Here is a 19,303-nt window from a genome sequence, read left to right on the forward strand (position 1 = left end):
CGTTGCAGAGTGGCACAGGCTTCTGCTGGCCACCACGCATACATAGGCAGGAAAGTTTTTTGCCAAGATGAGGTTTTGAGAATTGACCAAACACAACACAATCCAGGTGTGAGACACACCTCTCCTAGGCCTATATAAAGCAGCACCAGGGCTGGGCTGAGGGTCTTTCGCCTCTGCAATCAAGCTCTCCCAATAAACATGCGCAGAAGGATCCTGACGCGCGCAAGAAAAACTTCCCCTCAGAGCTCTCAGGCCTGAGGAGAGTAGGATATTCACTGGAGGTCTGCCGGCCACCATGAAGAACAACAGAAGTGGAAAGGGCTGACAACACATAAAGGATGCCTGCGTGAAGGAGGGCGGCCCTTCTGTCATGGAAGGAAGCTTTCGGAAGCACATCTAAGAAGAACCCCCGAATACTCACCAGTCCTGACCCTAAAGAGGCACATACTTATTCTATAGAAAACAGCAACCCTTGCTTCAGGCATTCCACTGTTGGATTTTGACTGGTTTTGCCCACACAGGGTTTCTCTGTGTAGCCCTGGCTATCCTGGAACTCACTCTGTAGACCAGGCCAGGTTTGAACTCACAGAGATCTGCCTGACTGCCACCTAAGCACTGGGATTAAAAGTGTGTGCCACCACGCCCAGCTTAGATTTCAACTCATTTATTTATTTTTATTAATTTAGTTTCTATGAGTACTCTGCTGCATGTGCACCTGCATGCCAGAAGAGGGCGCCAGATCCCTTTATAGGTGGTTGTGAGCCAGCATGGGGATAGCTGGGAACTGAGCTCAGAACCTCTGGAAGAACAAGCAGCCAGTGGTGCTCTTAACTGCTGAGCCATCTCTCCAGCCCCAAATTTTGACTTTTTAACCTTTTAAGTGGTGCTAAAAAGCCTCTTCTGGATGAACAGTGTCTCTTATCTCACACACACCGGGTGTATTAAAATCTTATCCATGAAATCAATAAAGTAGAAGTAAGCACCAATAAGTCAGGTTTATTTAAAAAAAACAAAAACAAAAACAAAAAACAAAAAAAGGAGCAACAACAGAAATCCCAGCATTTCCAGAGTGGTCTCAGGCCTAATAGAGCCTTCCTGGCTTGGGGTGTAGCCCAGTTGGTAGAATGCTTGCCCAGCATGATGAGGACATGGGTTTGATCCCCAGGAGCACATAAAAACAGCACCGCAGTGATGCAGACCTAGACTCTCAGCCCCAGAGGTAGAGACTGAAGAGCACAGGCCGCAGGTCATCCTGCCTTACACATCAAGTCGGGGGCTGATGGAGTTTCACAAGACCCTGTCTTAAAAATGCTAAGATAGAGTTCCCTTCATGTATAAATAAATATTTGTAAAACCCAGGAAGAAGGTGCGGAGAAGAACCCAGCATCCTTAGACCACACGCAGCCTCCAGAAGTCAGATGACTCTGTCTGAAGATCCACAGACCCTCAGAACCCAGAACACTGCAGGGCAGTTTCTCCACTCCCTGGGGCTACAGTTTCCCTCAGCAAGAACAGAAGTAAGCTGTGTCAGGGAGTTGGTGCTTGCTTCGAAGAAGAGAAGCACTTAGGGGGATGGGAGGGGTGCAACCCGAATTAGTAACCTGTGGGAAGTCCACAGAGAAATCTGATACCTTATAAACTACTCAGAAATAAAACAAAATAAAATAAAATAAACTGAATGGGAGACCTTGTGAGGATGAATGAAGTTGCTCTCAGAAGCCATGGATTATTAAACGGAAATTCCAGGGCCAGGAGTGGGCCTATCTATTGCTCTACAAGCTGCTAGTCAGAGAGGACCCTGAGACACTACACACACACACACACACACACACACACACACACACACACACACACACACACACATACCTTTAAATTGCCATTGCCATTAGCTGCCCATTAGAACTGGAGAGTGAGAGCCCATCACTGAAGGAGCCACTCACTGTAGTTGTGGGACATAGAAGAGAATCAAGCTGCAACTGGACTGGACACCTCCTCCCTCCCTGCCGACTAACCCTCACGGGATGGGGCGCTGCTATGTAGGCTGCTGGGGTATTCAGCTGTGGGCCTCATCTGCAACAGTACTAACTTGCCAGGAAAGATGTGTAGCTAGTGTAGCTATGGCAAGGGTTGGTTTGGGAGTAACCAATGCTCTCTGGCTGGATTTGAGGCCTTCTCCACTGGCGGGAATTCACCCCTAGCACCATAAACCCAGTCAAAAGCCCATGGCTGTAAAAGTTGTAAGCTCTAGATGGGAAGCTACTACTGTCGTTTTGACAGGCATGATGTGCCTTTCAAACTCCTTCTAAACGACTATGTTTGTGCTATAGAACAGTGCTAATGTCAGCACTGGCCAGCAATGCTTCCTTTGCCGTGGTCAGTGGTAACTCCACAGACTCCTAGGGTTAAAGCACTGAGATGAAGTAACTGTTGGATGCTCAGACATGAACGCAACACTCCTCCAAAGTGTAGGAAACCCTGACGATGAAGAGGCAGAAGGTTTGTATGAGACAGAGTCAAATGGGGAGGGCAAAATGGAACACTGTCGTCTGAGCCTGTCACGGTTGGTGTATTCCTGGACTCACAGCATCCATGACTACCTGCACACAAGCCTAGGAGGTCAACACCTAGGCCAGAGGGGGGAGGGGCTTGCGGGGCCCCACCCCTCCCTAAGGATTTATATGCAGTTAACAATGGATAGGGAAGGAAGGGACAGTTTCTCCAGTGGTATAGAAATCGGTAAAGGGTGCGAGATCCTGTAAACAACTCTAATGAAATCCATTGACTGGGTCATCATCATCCAAAAAAGAAAAGAAAAGAAAAGAAAAGAAAAGAAAAGAAAAGAAAAGAAAAGAAAAGAAAAGAAAAGAAAAGAGGGAAAGAGAGACAGAGGGAACAAGGGAGGGAGGGAGGAAGGAAGAAAAAAACCAACCAACCAACCTGACCTGGAAGTAGAAGGGAGACTGGATGAGAAGAGGAATCAGATTGGTGAGGGCGGGAAGAGGGGCAAGGGAGGGCAAGCCTTTTCCATCAATTTGACCTGTGGCAGGATTGCCCCAGGATCACACGAGTTCCTGTGTCCTGAGAAGATGAGGCATAGCAGACAGCAGGCAGAGGAAGATGCATGTTTGGCTCGGATGCATGACTGACACATTTCAAGTTCATGTATGAAAATGTCATAATCAAATAGATTGTTACATATAATTAGAATATGCTAATAAAAATGTAAAAATGAGTTTGCCCAAAAGTTGCTCCCAAGTTAAAATTTCCCAAACCAAGACAAGAAATTGGGGTGTATCAGGGTGTAGGCTCCCGCAGCAGAGGCAAGGAAACAGAACATCAACATGGACCAAGCTCTGGGTGGCCAGTGCTACAGTCACCCCAAACAAAAGCACAGAGGACAGCACTGAAACAGTCCTTTGTTGTACACAGAAGACATCCTAATAGGAGAAGAGCTGAAGTGTCCAAGTTCAGCTCTAATACAAAAGGAGGCTCCTGGTGAGAGAGCAAAGGCTCCCTCGAGGGCGGGGCTGGAGTTAGGCAAGTGCACACCCAGTGGGATGAGCAGACTTTGAGCCCTCCTTCCGTGCACACCTGCCTGCCGAGGCAGAACCTGCGTGGATGGTGATCTGAGCCAAACATGCATCTTCCTCTGCCTGCTGTCTGCTGTGCCTCATCTTCTCAGGAGACAGGAACTCGTGTGATCCTGGGGCAATCCTGCCACAGGTCAAATTAATGGAAAAAGCTTGCTATATCCTTCCTGTCTACTTCAAAAGCGGCTTCTCATGATGGCCATTATAAAGAACATGAGCACCTATACATCCAGAAGCAATGCCATTCTCACACCTATTCAATTGGTTTAAAAAAACAATCTGTGGGAGACAGAGGTAACACTCCCCAGGAAACAAGCAGCTAGCAGGGACACAAGCCAGCACAGCCAGACCAGCAGTGAACAATTTAAGGACCCGGTTGTTGCCCTTAGCACATTTGGCCCCCGCCCCCAAGACACTGTTTTTAAACAGGTTATCTTCTGTACAGTTGAGAGTGGGCCATTATGGAGGACACTAAATAAAACAGACCCTGATGTGATGAATAAGCACAAGTTGTTAAGCAGAAAAAGCAAGCAATTTGTTTTGCTTTGTACAAAACTGCTTGGTTTTACAGCAGCAAGAGGGCACCTAAGGGAGAGATGCCTCTCATAATTGGATTTTCACAGATACACAAACCAAAATTGTTTCTTTGAGGAGTGTCATAACACACAGAGACCTTGCGGCTGTCCAGTGTGATCCCAGCCGCCAAGAGAGCAGGAGGCAGAAAGCTTTCCTAAGCAAGAGGCTCCTGGAGATGCCGGCTAGCTGGCTAGGCTATTATTACACAGGCTTTGCAGTCACAGTGCAGGCCACTCCATCTGCACTCAGCACAAAGCTCTGAAGAATGACCTTAGAGACCGGTCTCACTGCTTCATCTCAGAGAAGAGAAGAAGATGGCTTAGAAAAGGACAGGCGGGCCTGAGCCCCATGGTAACCGGAAGAGCCCACCCGCCCGCCTGTCTCCCTCCCCCTTCCTCTTAGCATCACGGATGTTTTAGTACCAGATGCACCTTTTCTATGATGTCTGCCTTCTATGTTGGAGTTGGAGAATGCTTAGCATCAGCTCTGGTCAGTAGTAATCGCTCCCATCCCAGTGTAACAAAAATCAATGTCTCCAAACACAACCAAACATCCTCGGGAAGGGCAGAGCTTGCCCAGTTAAGGACCACTGGGTTAGACTGGTACAAGTGACAATCAAATCCTCTGATGCCTGGCCTGGTGGAGTTTCCATAGCTCATGAATACCTGCTGTTCATAAGCTAATGGTTTGTACCTGGAGAGAAGTGATTAACACATTAAGCCAACACTAATGCTCATTATATCAACTGATCTTACGAGCAAGCTCTAAAAAACTGAGTCCTTCAAAAGTGGGCTAAGTACACTGGCCTGGTGTACCTCATGTGACTGGAGACACATGTAGATACAGAGAAGCTAAGTGAATAGACTCTCTAAGATAAAAGTATCATTATGGGATGAGATAAGATGAGATAAGAAAATCCCATCCAGAGGTACTTCAAGGAGAACTCCCTGCACAAATGGCAAATTCCTCCCCATCTCAGATAAATCCAACACACACAATGCCCTAAGTATAGAATTATCCTGAGCAAAAGACAAGAAGGTACTTCAACTATCAGGCTATTTAATGATCTGACTCTAGAGATACGAAACACACAAGAGCAGAGGTTTCCTAGATTGGTGATACAAAGCAATGGCCTTTGGGCCACCAATGAAGAAGGCAGGCTCAGGCCTGTGGAGCACAACGGATCCTATGGCCAGCACCAGTCCAGATAGCACAGGTCTAGGGACTACAGTGTTGGGCTGTTACCTGTTTCTCTTTTTCCGGTGTTCTCTGTTAGAATTTTCTGACTCACTACCACTGCTTGTGTTACAGCGTGAGCGTGACCTGAAGACAAAGCAAAAAAAGAAAAAAAAAAAATTTATGACGATCACAGACAGGTTCATCTGGCACTCTACAATTAACTTTATAGAGAAATCATGAATCCAAACACAAAGACCCATCTGATCCCTCCCCCAGTAAGAAGTGTTTCTGAATTCAAACATTTGAGCTAAGTCTACAGCTCAGAGAAAGAGCTGGGCAGGAGGAAGAGGAAACCACGTGACAGGAATCCCCGGAAAGGACTCAGAAGATCCACCGCACATAGCAAGCATGGCAACGCTAAAACAAACATGGAGGACAAACCAGGGATGCCTTGGCTTCCCCAGACCCTTGTGGTACAAGTAGACTTATCTCCACTCTTCTGAACCTGTGCTGATTGTGTGACAGTTTTCACCAACAGAATGAGGTGTGAGGGATAGCCCGCAAGTTCCAAGACTAGCCCACCATTTGTAGGCCCTTTGGGCAATACAACTTCAGCTACCATCTGACCTCTGCCTGCTCAATCCAGCTGGGGACACACACACACACACACACACACTCACTCACACATACACACACACACACACACACACACACACTCACAACGCTTGTTGTTGCTAACTGGTGAAGTAGTTTAGAATATGGCAGGACGTAGCTCGAGACAGCTCCTCAGAGTCACAAAAGGAACAGGAAACAAGGAGAACTAGCAAGGGCAGAACAGAGTGAAAGACTGAGATCCAACTGACACTGGCGTTAAAAAACAAAGGCTGGTGATGCAGACATGAAGCAGGCGTGGGAGATAGGGAGACGTCGCTGCTCTCGCCTTCTCCCCTCTGGCTCCTCCCTTTCCTTCCTTACCTCCTTCTCTGCTTGAGATCTGAGTCTTCGCCACTGTTGTGAGCTTTCCTGAGGAAGACAAAAGGAGTTACAGAAGGCAGCATGATCTACGGCTGAGAAAGCAGGCAGAGTTTCACATCTGTTAATCCAGATGTTAATCCAGATGCCTTCTGGGCTGGTTAACTTGCCTCACAATTATGTCATGTCTACACATCCAGTCCTATGACGTCCCAGAGACTCCACACACCACCTCTGGCTTCAAGCACCCAGTCATCTACAGTGAGACTGTGGCCTAGGCATAATGCCCATGTTGAATAAGCTACACTCATCCAACCACAGGGTTGGCCTTGGCTTCTAGGTCTGCAGCCCTCTAAGCCAACTTCCAGCTGGTCCTAGCTCTCACTTGGGTCCTGGCCTACAATTCTTTATCTCTTCTTTAATGGCCTCGCCCACCACAACTCACCAAGCTACACCTTCGTTAAGCTTTGACCTTTATTATCTCCAACCATCTCCAAACTCACTGCTCTCTCATCACAACCCCCCTACTTCCTGTTTACCTCTAAGCACCTCTAATAGGGCATCTTGTTAAACTTAAACACACACACAGAGGCACTGGAGACAGAACACGTGAATCGGAATCACATCCTGCCCACTGAAGAGTGTTGTGACCCCTGTTACTCCTTTTAGTGGCTCTGTGTTTTTGTCTTATTTTTAAATTTTTGTTATATATGTATGGGTGTTTTGCCTGCATACCATGTATGTGCCTGGTGCCCTCAAAGGCCAGAAGAATGTGCTGAGTCTGCTGGAACTGGAGTTACAGACAATCGTGAGCTGCTACTTGGAAATTAGGACTCAAAGCTGCATCCCAAAAGAACAACCGGCGTTCTTAAGCCCTGAGTCATCTCTCTAGCCCAAAGCGCCTCAGTTTTAACAGGACTTCCAGCAACAGTTATGAGGTGGAAGAAAATGGGACTGGAGAGATGGCACAGCAGGTAAGAGCAGGCACTGCTCTTGCAGAGGACGTGAGCTCAGTCTATCAGGTGGCTCACAGTGACCTGTAACACCAGCTCCTGGGGACTGAGTGCTGCGGGCACCTGCATTCGCACACACCCCTCCCCAACACATCCACATACTCTTTACAGCATAGTGTATTTCCAGTGAGGAGACAAGTACCACTGTAAGCTGTGGGCATCCCTGCTTGCTCACCCATCTGACCTTTGACCTCGGTCTATGGCATCCCCACTCAGTAACCCACATGACAGCGCTCAGTACTTCCTCAGCTCTGCTTTTTTTCCCAGAGTATCCAGGTTTTCTGGGTCAGCCCCAGATAGCTAGCTGAGCATCCGCGGCCAGAAGGAACTGAACAAGCGTGTGTTCGTTGTGCTGACAAGCTGCTCTCCCAACTGCGCGCCTAAATCATTCAACAGTCGGACACCTTTTTCTGACCTCAGTACAGTTTCTGTAGCACGCTGGCCACACTCCCTTTGGCTGAGGTACCTCTGCATTAGCCTGTCTCTGCTTTCTCCTCCCAAAGGCAAAAGTAGCATCAAAGAAGACTCCTCCCACCTTCCTTCTACCTGAAATAAAAACTTAACGATATCTCCCCACTTTTTACAGAACTGCCTTGACAACAAAGGTTAGCTCCCCAACCCACCTCCATGTGCCCCATGAGTGCCAAACCACCATCTTCTCAATCATCTTCACTAACGACCCACTTACCTTCCATACATATTCAACTTCCCTGTCAATGCCCCCCCCTTTTTTAGCTTTTAATATTACCAACATAAACTTTTTCTTAACAGGGCACATTTACTTATTAGTGCTTATGTGTGAGAAGTCAGAGGACAGCTTGAAGGACTTGGTTCTCTCCTTCCACCATCTGGGTCCCAGGACTGAGCTCAGATAATCAGATTTGGCAGCAAGCACCTTTACTGGTTGAGCCATCTCCCCAGCCCTCAACATAAACTTTGACTCTATAGAACTCTTTTTTTCCCCATTCCTCTTCTCTTTCACAGCCAAACTTCCTGAGACATATCTAAAGCCCCAGTCCCATCTCCTTCCCACATATCATCCTCCCTAAGAGGAGTGAACAAGGCTCTGCCATCACCACCAGCCTGTGTTCTCCCGCTGCCTCTAACATGCTTAAGCCGAGTAAGCCACACAGATATTCGATCCTCACCCTGATTCTAGTTTTGGGGTGGTCAGGCCTCCACAGTCACACATGCACTCTGTCCTTCTCAGTAGAAGGCAGCAGGTTCACGGCCTCTGCTTTGGAAGAGGCTCACAAATGCTAACACAGCAGCATCACTTTAGGGGACAGAACACACGGGCTTTAAGTGTAGTCCTACTTTCCAATGTGGTAACATTTAACATATATTATTGATGCTTTGCGATGCATATTATAGAGTTAGCATAATACCTATGGTTTCTAAATTAGCCCCTTTAAATACAGAGAGCAAGTGACCATAAACATTTTATAAAAATATTCTCTAAAACTGTTTCAGATAAATACAACAAGCTCCCTAACTTGAATTATTTTGCAAAAAGAACAAGCTTGCAGTGACCACGTGGAGACAAACAGTAGTGGCCCTTTGAGGCTCACGTTAAAACCGCATGGCCAGGACGGGAAGCTTCTGGTCCCACTGGAGTCAGAACTGTGTTCTGCCCACCTTCGCCTCATCAGTTGCGAGGAGTCATTGTCGCTGCCGCAGGAGAGGTTGCGCTGCCGGGCACAGGGAAACTTTGGTGACTTAGTGCGGTCACTGGAGGAGTTGTATAGTCCACTGGAGTGAGAGAAAGAGTCCATGTGTCAGCTTGGGAGTCTTTACAAGTCCAGCGTAGAGTGTTAGCATTGCTGCCATTGGGAAATGTTTTCAGAAATACATCCTCACTCTAGAGCTGTGGTTCTCAACCTTCCCAGTGCTGCAACAGTTCCTCGTGTTGTGTTGACCCCAGCCATAAAAGAATTTCTTCCCTACTTCCTAACTGTAATTTTGCTACTGTCATGAACTACAATGTAGATATCTGATATGTGACCCCCCCCCTCCCCCAAAGGAGTCGCAACCCACAGGCTGAAACCACTGATCTAAACAGCCTTATATATAGGTGGTTTCTTTATACACACTGGTTTTCCTTTCTGTCACACTAAAAGGCAACACATTAGGGAACAGGCTGCTGGCTCCCACTTCAGCACTTCAGCCACAGAGCAGTTAGTTCCCTCCACTGACCAAGCTAGGACACATTCCACCCCTGGTTTCTCTCCAAAGACAGAGCACCCCCTTACCTCTGCGGTCCGTTTTCTTCCCAAGGTGCATGAGATTTGCTCCTTTGGGGGTCAGGGCTGTTTTCATTCTTTGCTTTCTTAAAACTTGAATAACAAAGAATAGAAAGTAAGTTGAGCAAAAAAATAAATTATGGTAACTCACAGATTTATTCAGAAGGCAAAACAACATTGATGTATATGTACACATACTTCTGTGCTTATAGTTGTGACTCCTTCTGAAAAGAGCCCAAGGTGACTAAGAGTAAATGTGTCTCGCCTGTAAGCACTTTGGTATCTCTCCCCCTGATTCTAGTTATATTGCTTTACGGGAAAAGAAGCCAGGCTGATTGATTGTTAAGAAACTTTCTAAAGACTCCACTGTAATAGGGAAGAGAAGATGATGGGAATTGGGTGAGCCAAAACGAAGGCCTTACACAAAACCACTACTTGGTAAATTAATTTAAAAGTATAATTTAAGTCAGGGTATGTGGCAAAGTCATTTAATCCCAGCACTTGGAAGGCAGAGAGAGGCAAATGGATCTCTGATCTTAGAACCAGAATGGTCTACATAGGGATCATCTGTATATAGTATGTTATATCTAAATGTATATGATATTGTAGTATATAAGTGTGTAATTACACACATATATACACATATGCACATCTTAAAGGAGTTTAAAACATGTATCCTGTATAAATAATAGTACTTTCTCCAAAAGCCATGAGTTATTAGATAAAACTCTCAATGGCAGATGTGGGATACCTTCCTAGGAGTTTTATTTTTTCATAATAAAAATACTTTTTACTTAATAATTAAGTTGTCTGTTACAATGAATTTGATAGCAGAACTAAAGGCATGGGATGAAGGGGAGCCTGTTACTGAGGAGGTAACCACGTCACTGGCCTGCTGCACACAAGCAGTTCCTCTTTAACTCCTTTATTGTGTACATTCCAAAGTTTTCCTATGCTTGTACGGTCTTAGCAGGCAACGTTACATTTAGTTCCACTGCACAGTCTTGCTCAGAGACTGCACGGCTCCCACGCCAGCCCTCAGCATATGCCTGGTGATCATCTCTATCTGGGTCCCTTCATTTCTACCCAGCTGCTCTCTTTCCTATGGATTTTGGTCAGAGAGGCTGCAGAGACTCCCAGAATGACAGAGGTGGTTGCCATTGCTCTTGCTTGCCACCATAACTAGGCGATAAGACCACAATGCTGTGGGAAACAACACAACTTGATTGCAGCATATATAGAAACCAAGCTAGAATGCTCTGGAAACCTTCTCCCTCCTTTCATAGCACTCAAAGTTGCCATGTAGGCCACTGGGGGAGAAAAGGCAGCAGGGGACTTAGTCAGGAGAGGTTTGAGATCTCTAATACTGGACTTCCAGGCAACATGTGCCCACAGGTGTAATACTGGAATATTAAATGGGGCTAACCAACTGCTTTCTGATTGAATTGGAGTCCTATTCCACAAGACAGAACACTTTCCTAATGATGGGGGTGGAAAGGAGAGGGGAGAGAGTTCTTCCCAGGAAGAGAAGCAATAGTTGCTACCAAGTAGAGAACGAAGAGAAGCTGCGTGTAGTCGTTTGAATGAAACTGGCCTGTATAGGCTGCTGTGTTTAAATACTTAGCCCCTAGTTGGTGGACTGGTTTGGAGAGGTCTGTTACTGACCCACCGAGACTTCAAAAGCCCATGCTGTTCCCAGTTAGTTCCCTCTGGCTCATGCCTAAGGGTCAGAAGCAAGCTCCTGGCTCCTGCTCCAGTGCCACACCTGCTTGCCTGCTGCCATGCTTTCTACCATGACGGTGGCCATGGACTCTAACCCTCCGGAACCACGTGCCCCAAGTTAAATGTTTTCTTTTATAAGTTACCTTGGTCAACGTGTTTTATCACAGCAATGGAAAAGGGCACCCATTCACATGAGGCTGGCCAGACTCCCTGGCTCCACATTTGGCTCTGAAGCCCTGAAAGTTAACCCTGGGGAGGGTCAGGTTACCCTGTCTGACCTCTGCCCAGCTTCCGTATCTCTTGGCTCCATCCTTCCGGATCTGAATGACTTTGGAATGCCATTTCCTGACCTAGTATCATCTTTCTGCTCTAAGAATGTAAATATAACTGAGTTGTTACTCAAGCCCAACAAATTGTTCAGACACACCCAGGGAAAATGAAGAGATCAGCAGAAGGACACCGGGGTCACTTCTTGCTTCCTCTGGAGTCTTAGCTTGCAGAGAAAAAGAGTTACTTAGCTGCTAATCGACATTTAATCCTGGTCCTTAGAGGGAGCTGGGCACTTGCTACAGAATATGGCTGTAGCAGAATTCTTAGCAACAGCAACAAGAGGAGAAAGAAACCAGAGAAAGTGACAAGGGTGTTGCAAAAACAAAAGAAAGACTCTATCCACACAGGAATACTGCACACCTGCACAAGGTGCATCCGGCAACGGTGCACACATCAAAGGTTTAGTAGTGAGCATGTTTTTACATAGGTTCAATATATTGTTCAATAATTTAAAACCAAAATTTCAAAGATCAAGTTTTCAAAGTAAATGCTTCCCTTTTGAACTGAGAAAAAGTTAAAAAATAAATAAATAAATAACAGTAAAGCTCTAGTGTTGTAGCACCAAGTGTATGTGTTTACTAAGTTAGGAAAGAAAAATGAGGGGAGAGCGAGACAGGGAAGACTAGAGAGATGAAAAGAAAACCGTAAGCAGCCAACTGTTAAAGAGTAACAAAATCCCAGGTGACCCGGTAACTATGTTCCTTCCCCAAACTCCTTCTCATCTGCAGGGCAGTGGGATGCAAAGGGGACTGGGTTCCCTCGGTGAGGCTCGGCCGGGGGTCTGCATTTCACAGAAGATGGCTGCTCTTATGTTGGCTATGTCATGAGCCTGCCCTGTACCTGCAGGTGTAGCTGCTTCCACCCAGCAATGCAAGTCCAACTAGGAAAACTGAGTTAACGAAGACACATTCAAAGGTGAAGAATGTGCCCTTCCAAAAGGTTGACTTGTAAGGAGAATGCTCCAGAACTGAAGAAAAGGGGACAAGCCCAAAAAAGCGTAGGAGAAACATCACAGCTCTGGAACCTTCTTCACATTTTTTGTAATTTTCTTACTGGGGAATTAGGCTTCCTCCAAGTCACTACAGAGCAGTCGAATGAAGGCGCCATTGTTAACTAACAAAGACAGGGTGGAGGACGATCTAAGGCATCTCTGCAGGTCACTCTGCTCTGACTGCTGGGGCATCCTCTCCATGATGCAAGTGGGGTGGCCTCTCTAGGGAAAGTGAACTCCTCAAAGCTGCTCATTGTGTACTGATAACGCTACTCCATAGATATAATTGGAGACCGGAAAAAATTACTCTAAGACTCTCGTAACAGAGAACAAAGCAGATCTTTCAGGAACCAATCCATATAACATATTAAGAGGAGTTTTTTTTCCCAGTGAATGGCCCTGGGAAAACTGATGCCAAGGCCCATGACGGGTCTTCATACATATACAGCCTGCGAATGCTGAGGCCTGGGATCTCTAAAGCTGCTAACCTCATCCCAGGGCAATGGCTCAGGGAGCCACTGTGAGGAATACAGTATCTTAAACAAAAACATCATCCTCTTTACTCCCCCAGCCCCTCTAAGCTAGTCCACTGGATGATGACTTTAAAGACCGCATGGGACTGTCAGCGTGCCGATGCATGCTGCAGACCGCGTGCGCATACAGTCTGTGACTTCCTCTGTGAGGGGCAGGTTCCGGTGTTTGAATTTCACTGACATACTGACATGTTCTTAGGCTCAGACTCTATCTACTAGAGCCCCTAGTTTAAAGTGCTAATCAATTTACCAAAGGGAAAAGATTCTTAGCCTTGCCAATGAGGGAAAGAACTTTCATAGAGCATACAACCGCAAACACGGACCTTTTCACTGGGGAAGGCGCAATGATCTTGGTGGTTCCTTCATTCTCCCCGTTTTCTGTGTTTGCAGTTATCCGGTTGATGTTGTTTGATCCTAGTAACAAGAGAAGAGGAGAGATGGATGACAGGAGACTGTGAGGAGGGAAACAGAAAGACACAGAAGAATTACCTGTAAACGCAAGTTTATGGCTGCTGCAATGGTCCAGTCAGTCACGTGGGTGCCATGCAAACGCAGGGCGCAGACTTAGGTTCCCAGAACCCATATCAAAGAGCCAAACATAATGGCAGGTATTTGTGGTCTCCATGCTGGAGAGGTGGAGACAGGCAGGTCCTGGAAGCTCAACAGCCAGCCAGCCTAGCCCTAGGCTCCAAGTCCCTGCTCTCCATAAATGTATCCACACTCTAGCACTCTTACACAAACATAAAGAAAAAAATATGCAAATTTTGGGTAATTTGTGGCCCATTTTATTGATAGATTATGACTCCTAATAAATGATCAACCACTCAATAAACCTGAGATATTATTATCGGATACATACAGAGCTGCCCCAGGAGTCATAAGCTATGACCTTTGAAGAATATTATTAAGTTCTCATATCATGACTTTTAAAACAAAAACTTATGACTCTGAAAATAAGATTCTAGAATATTCATTACCATATTGTAAAATAAAACATTACCAGTTCTTTGGGACCATGCTGTAAAGTGGTTCAGCCTGTCACGACTGGTCCCACTTGAAATCACTGTGAAACTCCCCCAAATTGAAACCTGTGAGACCATTCTAACTCAAAATGCCAGCGGCAGGAAGAAAAGTGAGCATGTGTTAATTGTATTCATTACCAAAGAAAATTCTCATATGTATCTTTCATAAAACACACCTCAAAACCTAAAGCTAAATTTTTAAGTTTATCCCACCACTGATTTGCATACAGACTAGATGAGCCAGCAGAGGGAGCCCACAGCAGATACTCTGAGGAGATTCTGGTTATAAAGTCTGGGTCCTGGTCTCCAGGCAGAGATACTGCTTTGTGTGGCCCTGGTGGTGACTTTTCTCCATAGAGTACCTCTCTGAGACAGTTTAGATGGGAGGGGCAGCCAGCTAATGAGTGGCAGGCGGGGACATCTCCAGGGCTGTCCCTTAAAGGGCATCTTCAGAGGCAGAGATCAACCCGGTGTCTATTCATCACTAAGTGCTAAGCAGGCGAGTCCCAGAAACAGCTGAGAAGACCAATGAATGCTAGCATTTATGGAGTGTTTGTTATGTGTCAGACACTGTTCTAAACAGTCCACGTGTATTTACTCATGGAATCTTCAAAATAACTTGGCAAAGTAGACATCAATATCATTTCATTTTAACTATACAGATCTGAGCTGTAGGGGCCGGAGAGATAGCTCAGTGGTTATGAGCACTCACTGAACTTGCAGGACCTGAGTTTTGTTCCCAGCACAGCATGGCTCACAACCACCTGGTGGAACCCCTTTCCAGGGGATCTAACGCCCTTTTATGATCTCCATGGGTACCAGGCATGCATGTGGTACACATTCATATATGCAGGTAAAATATTCATGCTTTTAAAATAAAATAAATAAGTCTTAAAAAAACCACACCCAGAACTTTTAACCCTATAGCTCCCCAGTCAACCAGCTCAGCCGCCAAGATTTAAATCTTTCCCCACGCCAACACACTGTCGCTTTCTATCTGCCATTTAAACACCACCTACAAATAGCACGAATTAATATAAATTAAAGGTCCGCTGGGAGACAGAGCCAGACACTTAACTACCTGCTTATTAAGTTTCAGGAGAAACAGTTAAAGGAAACTAGCTCAAAGTGATTAAGTAGCTTGACATTACTCCCGAACAATTGGTTGTTAGACTAAGAAAGATTAGCGCGTCTGAGAGATGAGAGCAAGCCTGGGTTAGCCAGGTACACTGCTTTGATTAGCACCATGTCCACCTTTACTGTGCTGTGCCTCAATGTGCCTGACTGGCAGCAGGGACTTATGTGGCCCTAGCCTCAGTTCAGTAGAGCAGTTGTCAGAGCAGAATCGACTTGCCCAGATCTAGTTAGCTACTTGATTTAGGGACAATTCTTCAGCCATCTTCTGATGGCGAGGTTTGAGGATGAGCACATGTGCATTTTCTATGAGAAAAACATTTATTTTACTACGATAGAATTGTACACAACTCATAACTTGACAGGTCAGACCACAGTCAACTCTCTGATGTCACTCAGGGCTGCTGCAGGACATTGGAGCACTGTGACTCCGGAGATTGTGTCATTTAATGGGAAAAACTGTTTTTAGTCCTGGTGTGGCTCAGCCTTAGTGTACACCTTTAATCCATGAGTAAACATAGGATTATTAATAAAAAACCATAAAGAGTAAGAAGGAGTCAGGAGGGTAGATAGAGAGACGCACAGGAAGTAGAAGGGAGGGGCATGAGTTTGAAGGAGGTTTTCTGAGAGAAGGGCATTCCTGGAGGGGCATGCGCTGAGGAAGAAGGTCAGCTGGGTGCTTTTTCTGCCTTCTGAGCTAGCAGGCTCACACACCAGCATCTGGCTCCCAAGTCTTCATTGGTAGAATGGTGCAATTGAGATTTTGTTAAAACAGCACAGTGCCATTACTATTCATTTAGAGGTAGAATAGGTGAGCACGTGACATTAAAACGAAAAACCCTCGTTTGGCAAGTAAGAAAAACTCCTATATAGGAGAAGTAAAAGCACGCAGAGTGTCTGAATCAAAGTTGCCTGTGCCATAGGAATAATTTCTTTTAGTTACGTTCAAGTATCAATTTGTAAACTTAAAAGAGTATTTATTTTTCTGTTTTATTATGGCTGCTTTTGCTTGAAGGAGGGCATGTGCACCATGCGTATGCCTGGTGCTTGCAGAAGTCTAAAAAGGAAATCATATCCCCCGGAGCTGGAGTTTCAGACACTTGTGAGCCACCGTGTGTCTGCTCGGAGCTAAACCTGTGCCCTCTGCTTTAACTGCTGAGGCTTCTCTCCAGCACGACCCCCACCCCATTTGTAAACCTTTATGATTAATTTTATTTTACTTAATCCTATTGTATGCTTTCTCTAACCTTTGATTTAAAAAAAAAAAACAACTATAGGCTAATTCTTAGGCCAAAATAATCAGGATACATCATGGCCACGGTCAACACAAGAAATCTGGGCGATTTAGTAAATTAACCATCTACTCCAGCACAAGCTATCTGAAGATACAATGTACTCACAAAGAAAACAGAGCTAGCCTTGGAACTGTTTCCGTTTTATTCCCGTGCTGGCAGCACAAAGTCACCTTGCCTTAGTTACGCTGGCTTCTCTGAGCATTATGAGATAAAATGGCAGAATGGTAGAATAAATTAGCAAAATCAAAGATCCCCTCTTCTAATTCCAGAGATTACGGTCAAACACAAAAATGATCTAAAGACAACCTTCTTCCTATTACCACAGGAAGGTTTGCATTTGGCAGAGTAACAGTCTTATGAAACTGCACAACAAACAGGTTTTGAAACACATGCGCTGGAAATGGGCAGTGTTTCTGCATCCGATGGCCGTTTATTTAAAGTTCAAATGCCTGATGTCAGCTCATCCAGACAAAGGGGTCCCTGCTGTCTTAAGAGTTTCTGGCTTCAAAGTCCCAAGACAGCCATTTAAGCACATCCACCTCCTCTCTGTGGACGCACTGACGTTCAACATCGATTTGCTTCATGTCAACTGCAAGATCAAACACGGCATCTCCCAACACGCTACAGGGAAGATTAAACACAGGGGAGTGGCGTGGAAAGCTACTTGGAAAATCCGTCAATACTCAAAAGAACCTCCAGAGCGCATCTGCTTGCGGCATCCTCTTCCCTAACACAACATTGCCCACACTGCCCAGCCTGGGCAATTGGCCCATATTCTTACTGGCACAATCAACTTGGGGGTGAGAGATCCATAAACACAAAGGTCCATTTTTGCCAGCCCTCGGCCAGAGGTACAGAGATGCTCACATACTGAGTCACAGGTAGCCAGAGATGCTTTTCTTCGCTACTGCTTAGAATGCTAGGTTCAAAAACAAGACAGTGTGGAGCCTTCCCTCCAGGAGGCTGGATTTGAACTCTCTGGTAAATAGCACCCATGTTGGAGAGCCTGCCAGTGACCTGAAGCCATCTGTCCCTCAACTTTCAGGGCCCAAAGATAGCCCTTATCTCTGGAACCAAATCATGTCATGCACCCAGACATCAATTGCTTTTCCTGTGATTAGAGGAGCTAAATTGTGTCACAGGAAGAAAGAGCTTGTGTACAAATTCCCCAAGACACTGGTAATACCCCGCAAAGCCCAATGGGACCCCACATCTTAAAGTACAGGATAGCAAAACTTCCCTAGCCAGCTTCTCTCAAACCTCGGGCAGAGGGGTGAGCCCACCTGCCTCAGTGGCGGGTACTGAGCCGCTCACGGTCTTTATATTACACAAAGCCCGCATAATGTATATAAAGATTAGCTTAAATTTTACTTTATTTTATTACACACATGGCTGTTTTGCTTGCGTGTATATCCATGCACCACATGTGTTCAGTGCCCATGTAGGCCAGAAGATGGTGTCAGAGCCCTGGAAGTAGAGTTTCAGACAGTTATGAGATGATTGCTGTGGGCTCTGGGAATTGAACCCAGGTCCTCCGGGAAAGCAGCAAGTGCTATTAACGAAAAACAAAACAAACCTCCTTATTGATTCTTTGTGGGTTTCACATCACGCACCCCAATCCCATTCATCTTCCCTTTTCTTCAACCTCCCCTCTGCCCTTGCAACAAAAGAATTTTAAAAATTAAAATAAAAAAAGCACAAAGACAACCTCACCATGGAAGCTCACGCTTTCAGCCTCACACCTTCACTTATAAATGTTCATGTCACGAGTCATTGGTCTGGCTTAAGGCCTTTGGCTTATGCTACACCATCAATACTGGACCCTCACAGGGACTCCTCTCAGATATCCTGTTCTTGCCCTGTGCCACGGAGATTCTGCAGCTGTGGATCTTCAGAGCTGGGCCTTTCATACACCCCAACAGTTCAGATGCTGGGGACAGATGTTGGTGTGAGCCAACTCAAAGCCATGGATCTAGGCCTGGGTGGTAGCTGAGTTGGTCAGCCCAGCAGCTCCCCTGCGACTGCACCATCAGGGTTAGCTCTCCAGCACTGCCCTAGCCAGTTGTAGCGGGCAAGGGGCAGGGGCAGCTCTCCTGCTCTCATACCCCTAGAGCCAGCTTATTCATACCCACACCACCAAAGCCAGCTCTTCTGGGATGCCCAGGTGGGGGCGGGCGATGGTGCTCTCCCAAGACATCAGCGTAGTCCCAGGTGCAGCCCAGCCTAGAAACATCTGCATGGTCTTTAGTGGCAATATGAACCACAGACATCAACACAGGCCCCTCCTGTTGCATGGCTATGGACTCAGACATGACTCTCAGCAGCAGCATGAGCTGGGACTTCACCATGGCCTCAGGTGGCGGGACAGGATGCTAACAACAGGCTGTTCCTCTCCAGCCACCATCGCATCTCTACCTGCACCTCTCTTCATCTGCTCACACTGTTCTGCGGCGTCTCTTTCTCTCCCAGCTATCCATCACATACTTGCACATTGTAGTGGCTTGCGCTATGGGAGGGCTACACGGGGGAGGGGCCCTCTGGGTGTCCTCCTTCTCCCACACCGACGAGTGGGCCCCCAAGAGTTACTTTAAAAAGGCTTACTTAGTTGAAAGAAAGTTGTTCTCTACAATAGATATCTCCCTGCTTGAGTTATTCTCTGTGAGGTTGCAACCCAGTGGTATTTAAGACTTTCATGTAAAGAAT

At 46.1% G+C, this 19,303-nt stretch overlaps 1 protein-coding gene across 3 annotated transcripts in view; it reads right to left on the reverse strand.

The window, feature by feature from the left end:
* Epb41l4a (erythrocyte membrane protein band 4.1 like 4A) overlaps positions 1–19,303 on the reverse strand; it is a 205,767-nt gene that overhangs the window by 21,657 nt on the left and 164,807 nt on the right. For all 3 annotated transcript variants that reach the window (XM_021150640.2, XM_021150638.2, XM_029472150.1), the window contains exons 14-18: positions 13,473–13,563; positions 9,583–9,666; positions 8,969–9,082; positions 6,321–6,368; positions 5,412–5,489 (exon numbers count right to left, since the gene is read on the reverse strand). In XM_021150640.2, coding sequence (XP_021006299.1) covers positions 5,412–5,489; positions 6,321–6,368; positions 8,969–9,082; positions 9,583–9,666; positions 13,473–13,563 — 415 coding nt within the window. The remainder of the gene's footprint in view (positions 1–5,411; positions 5,490–6,320; positions 6,369–8,968; positions 9,083–9,582; positions 9,667–13,472; positions 13,564–19,303) is intronic.

The sequence above is a fragment of the Mus caroli genome, chromosome 18, assembly GCF_900094665.2.
Source record: "Mus caroli chromosome 18, CAROLI_EIJ_v1.1, whole genome shotgun sequence".
Lineage (NCBI taxonomy): Eukaryota > Metazoa > Chordata > Mammalia > Rodentia > Muridae > Mus > Mus caroli.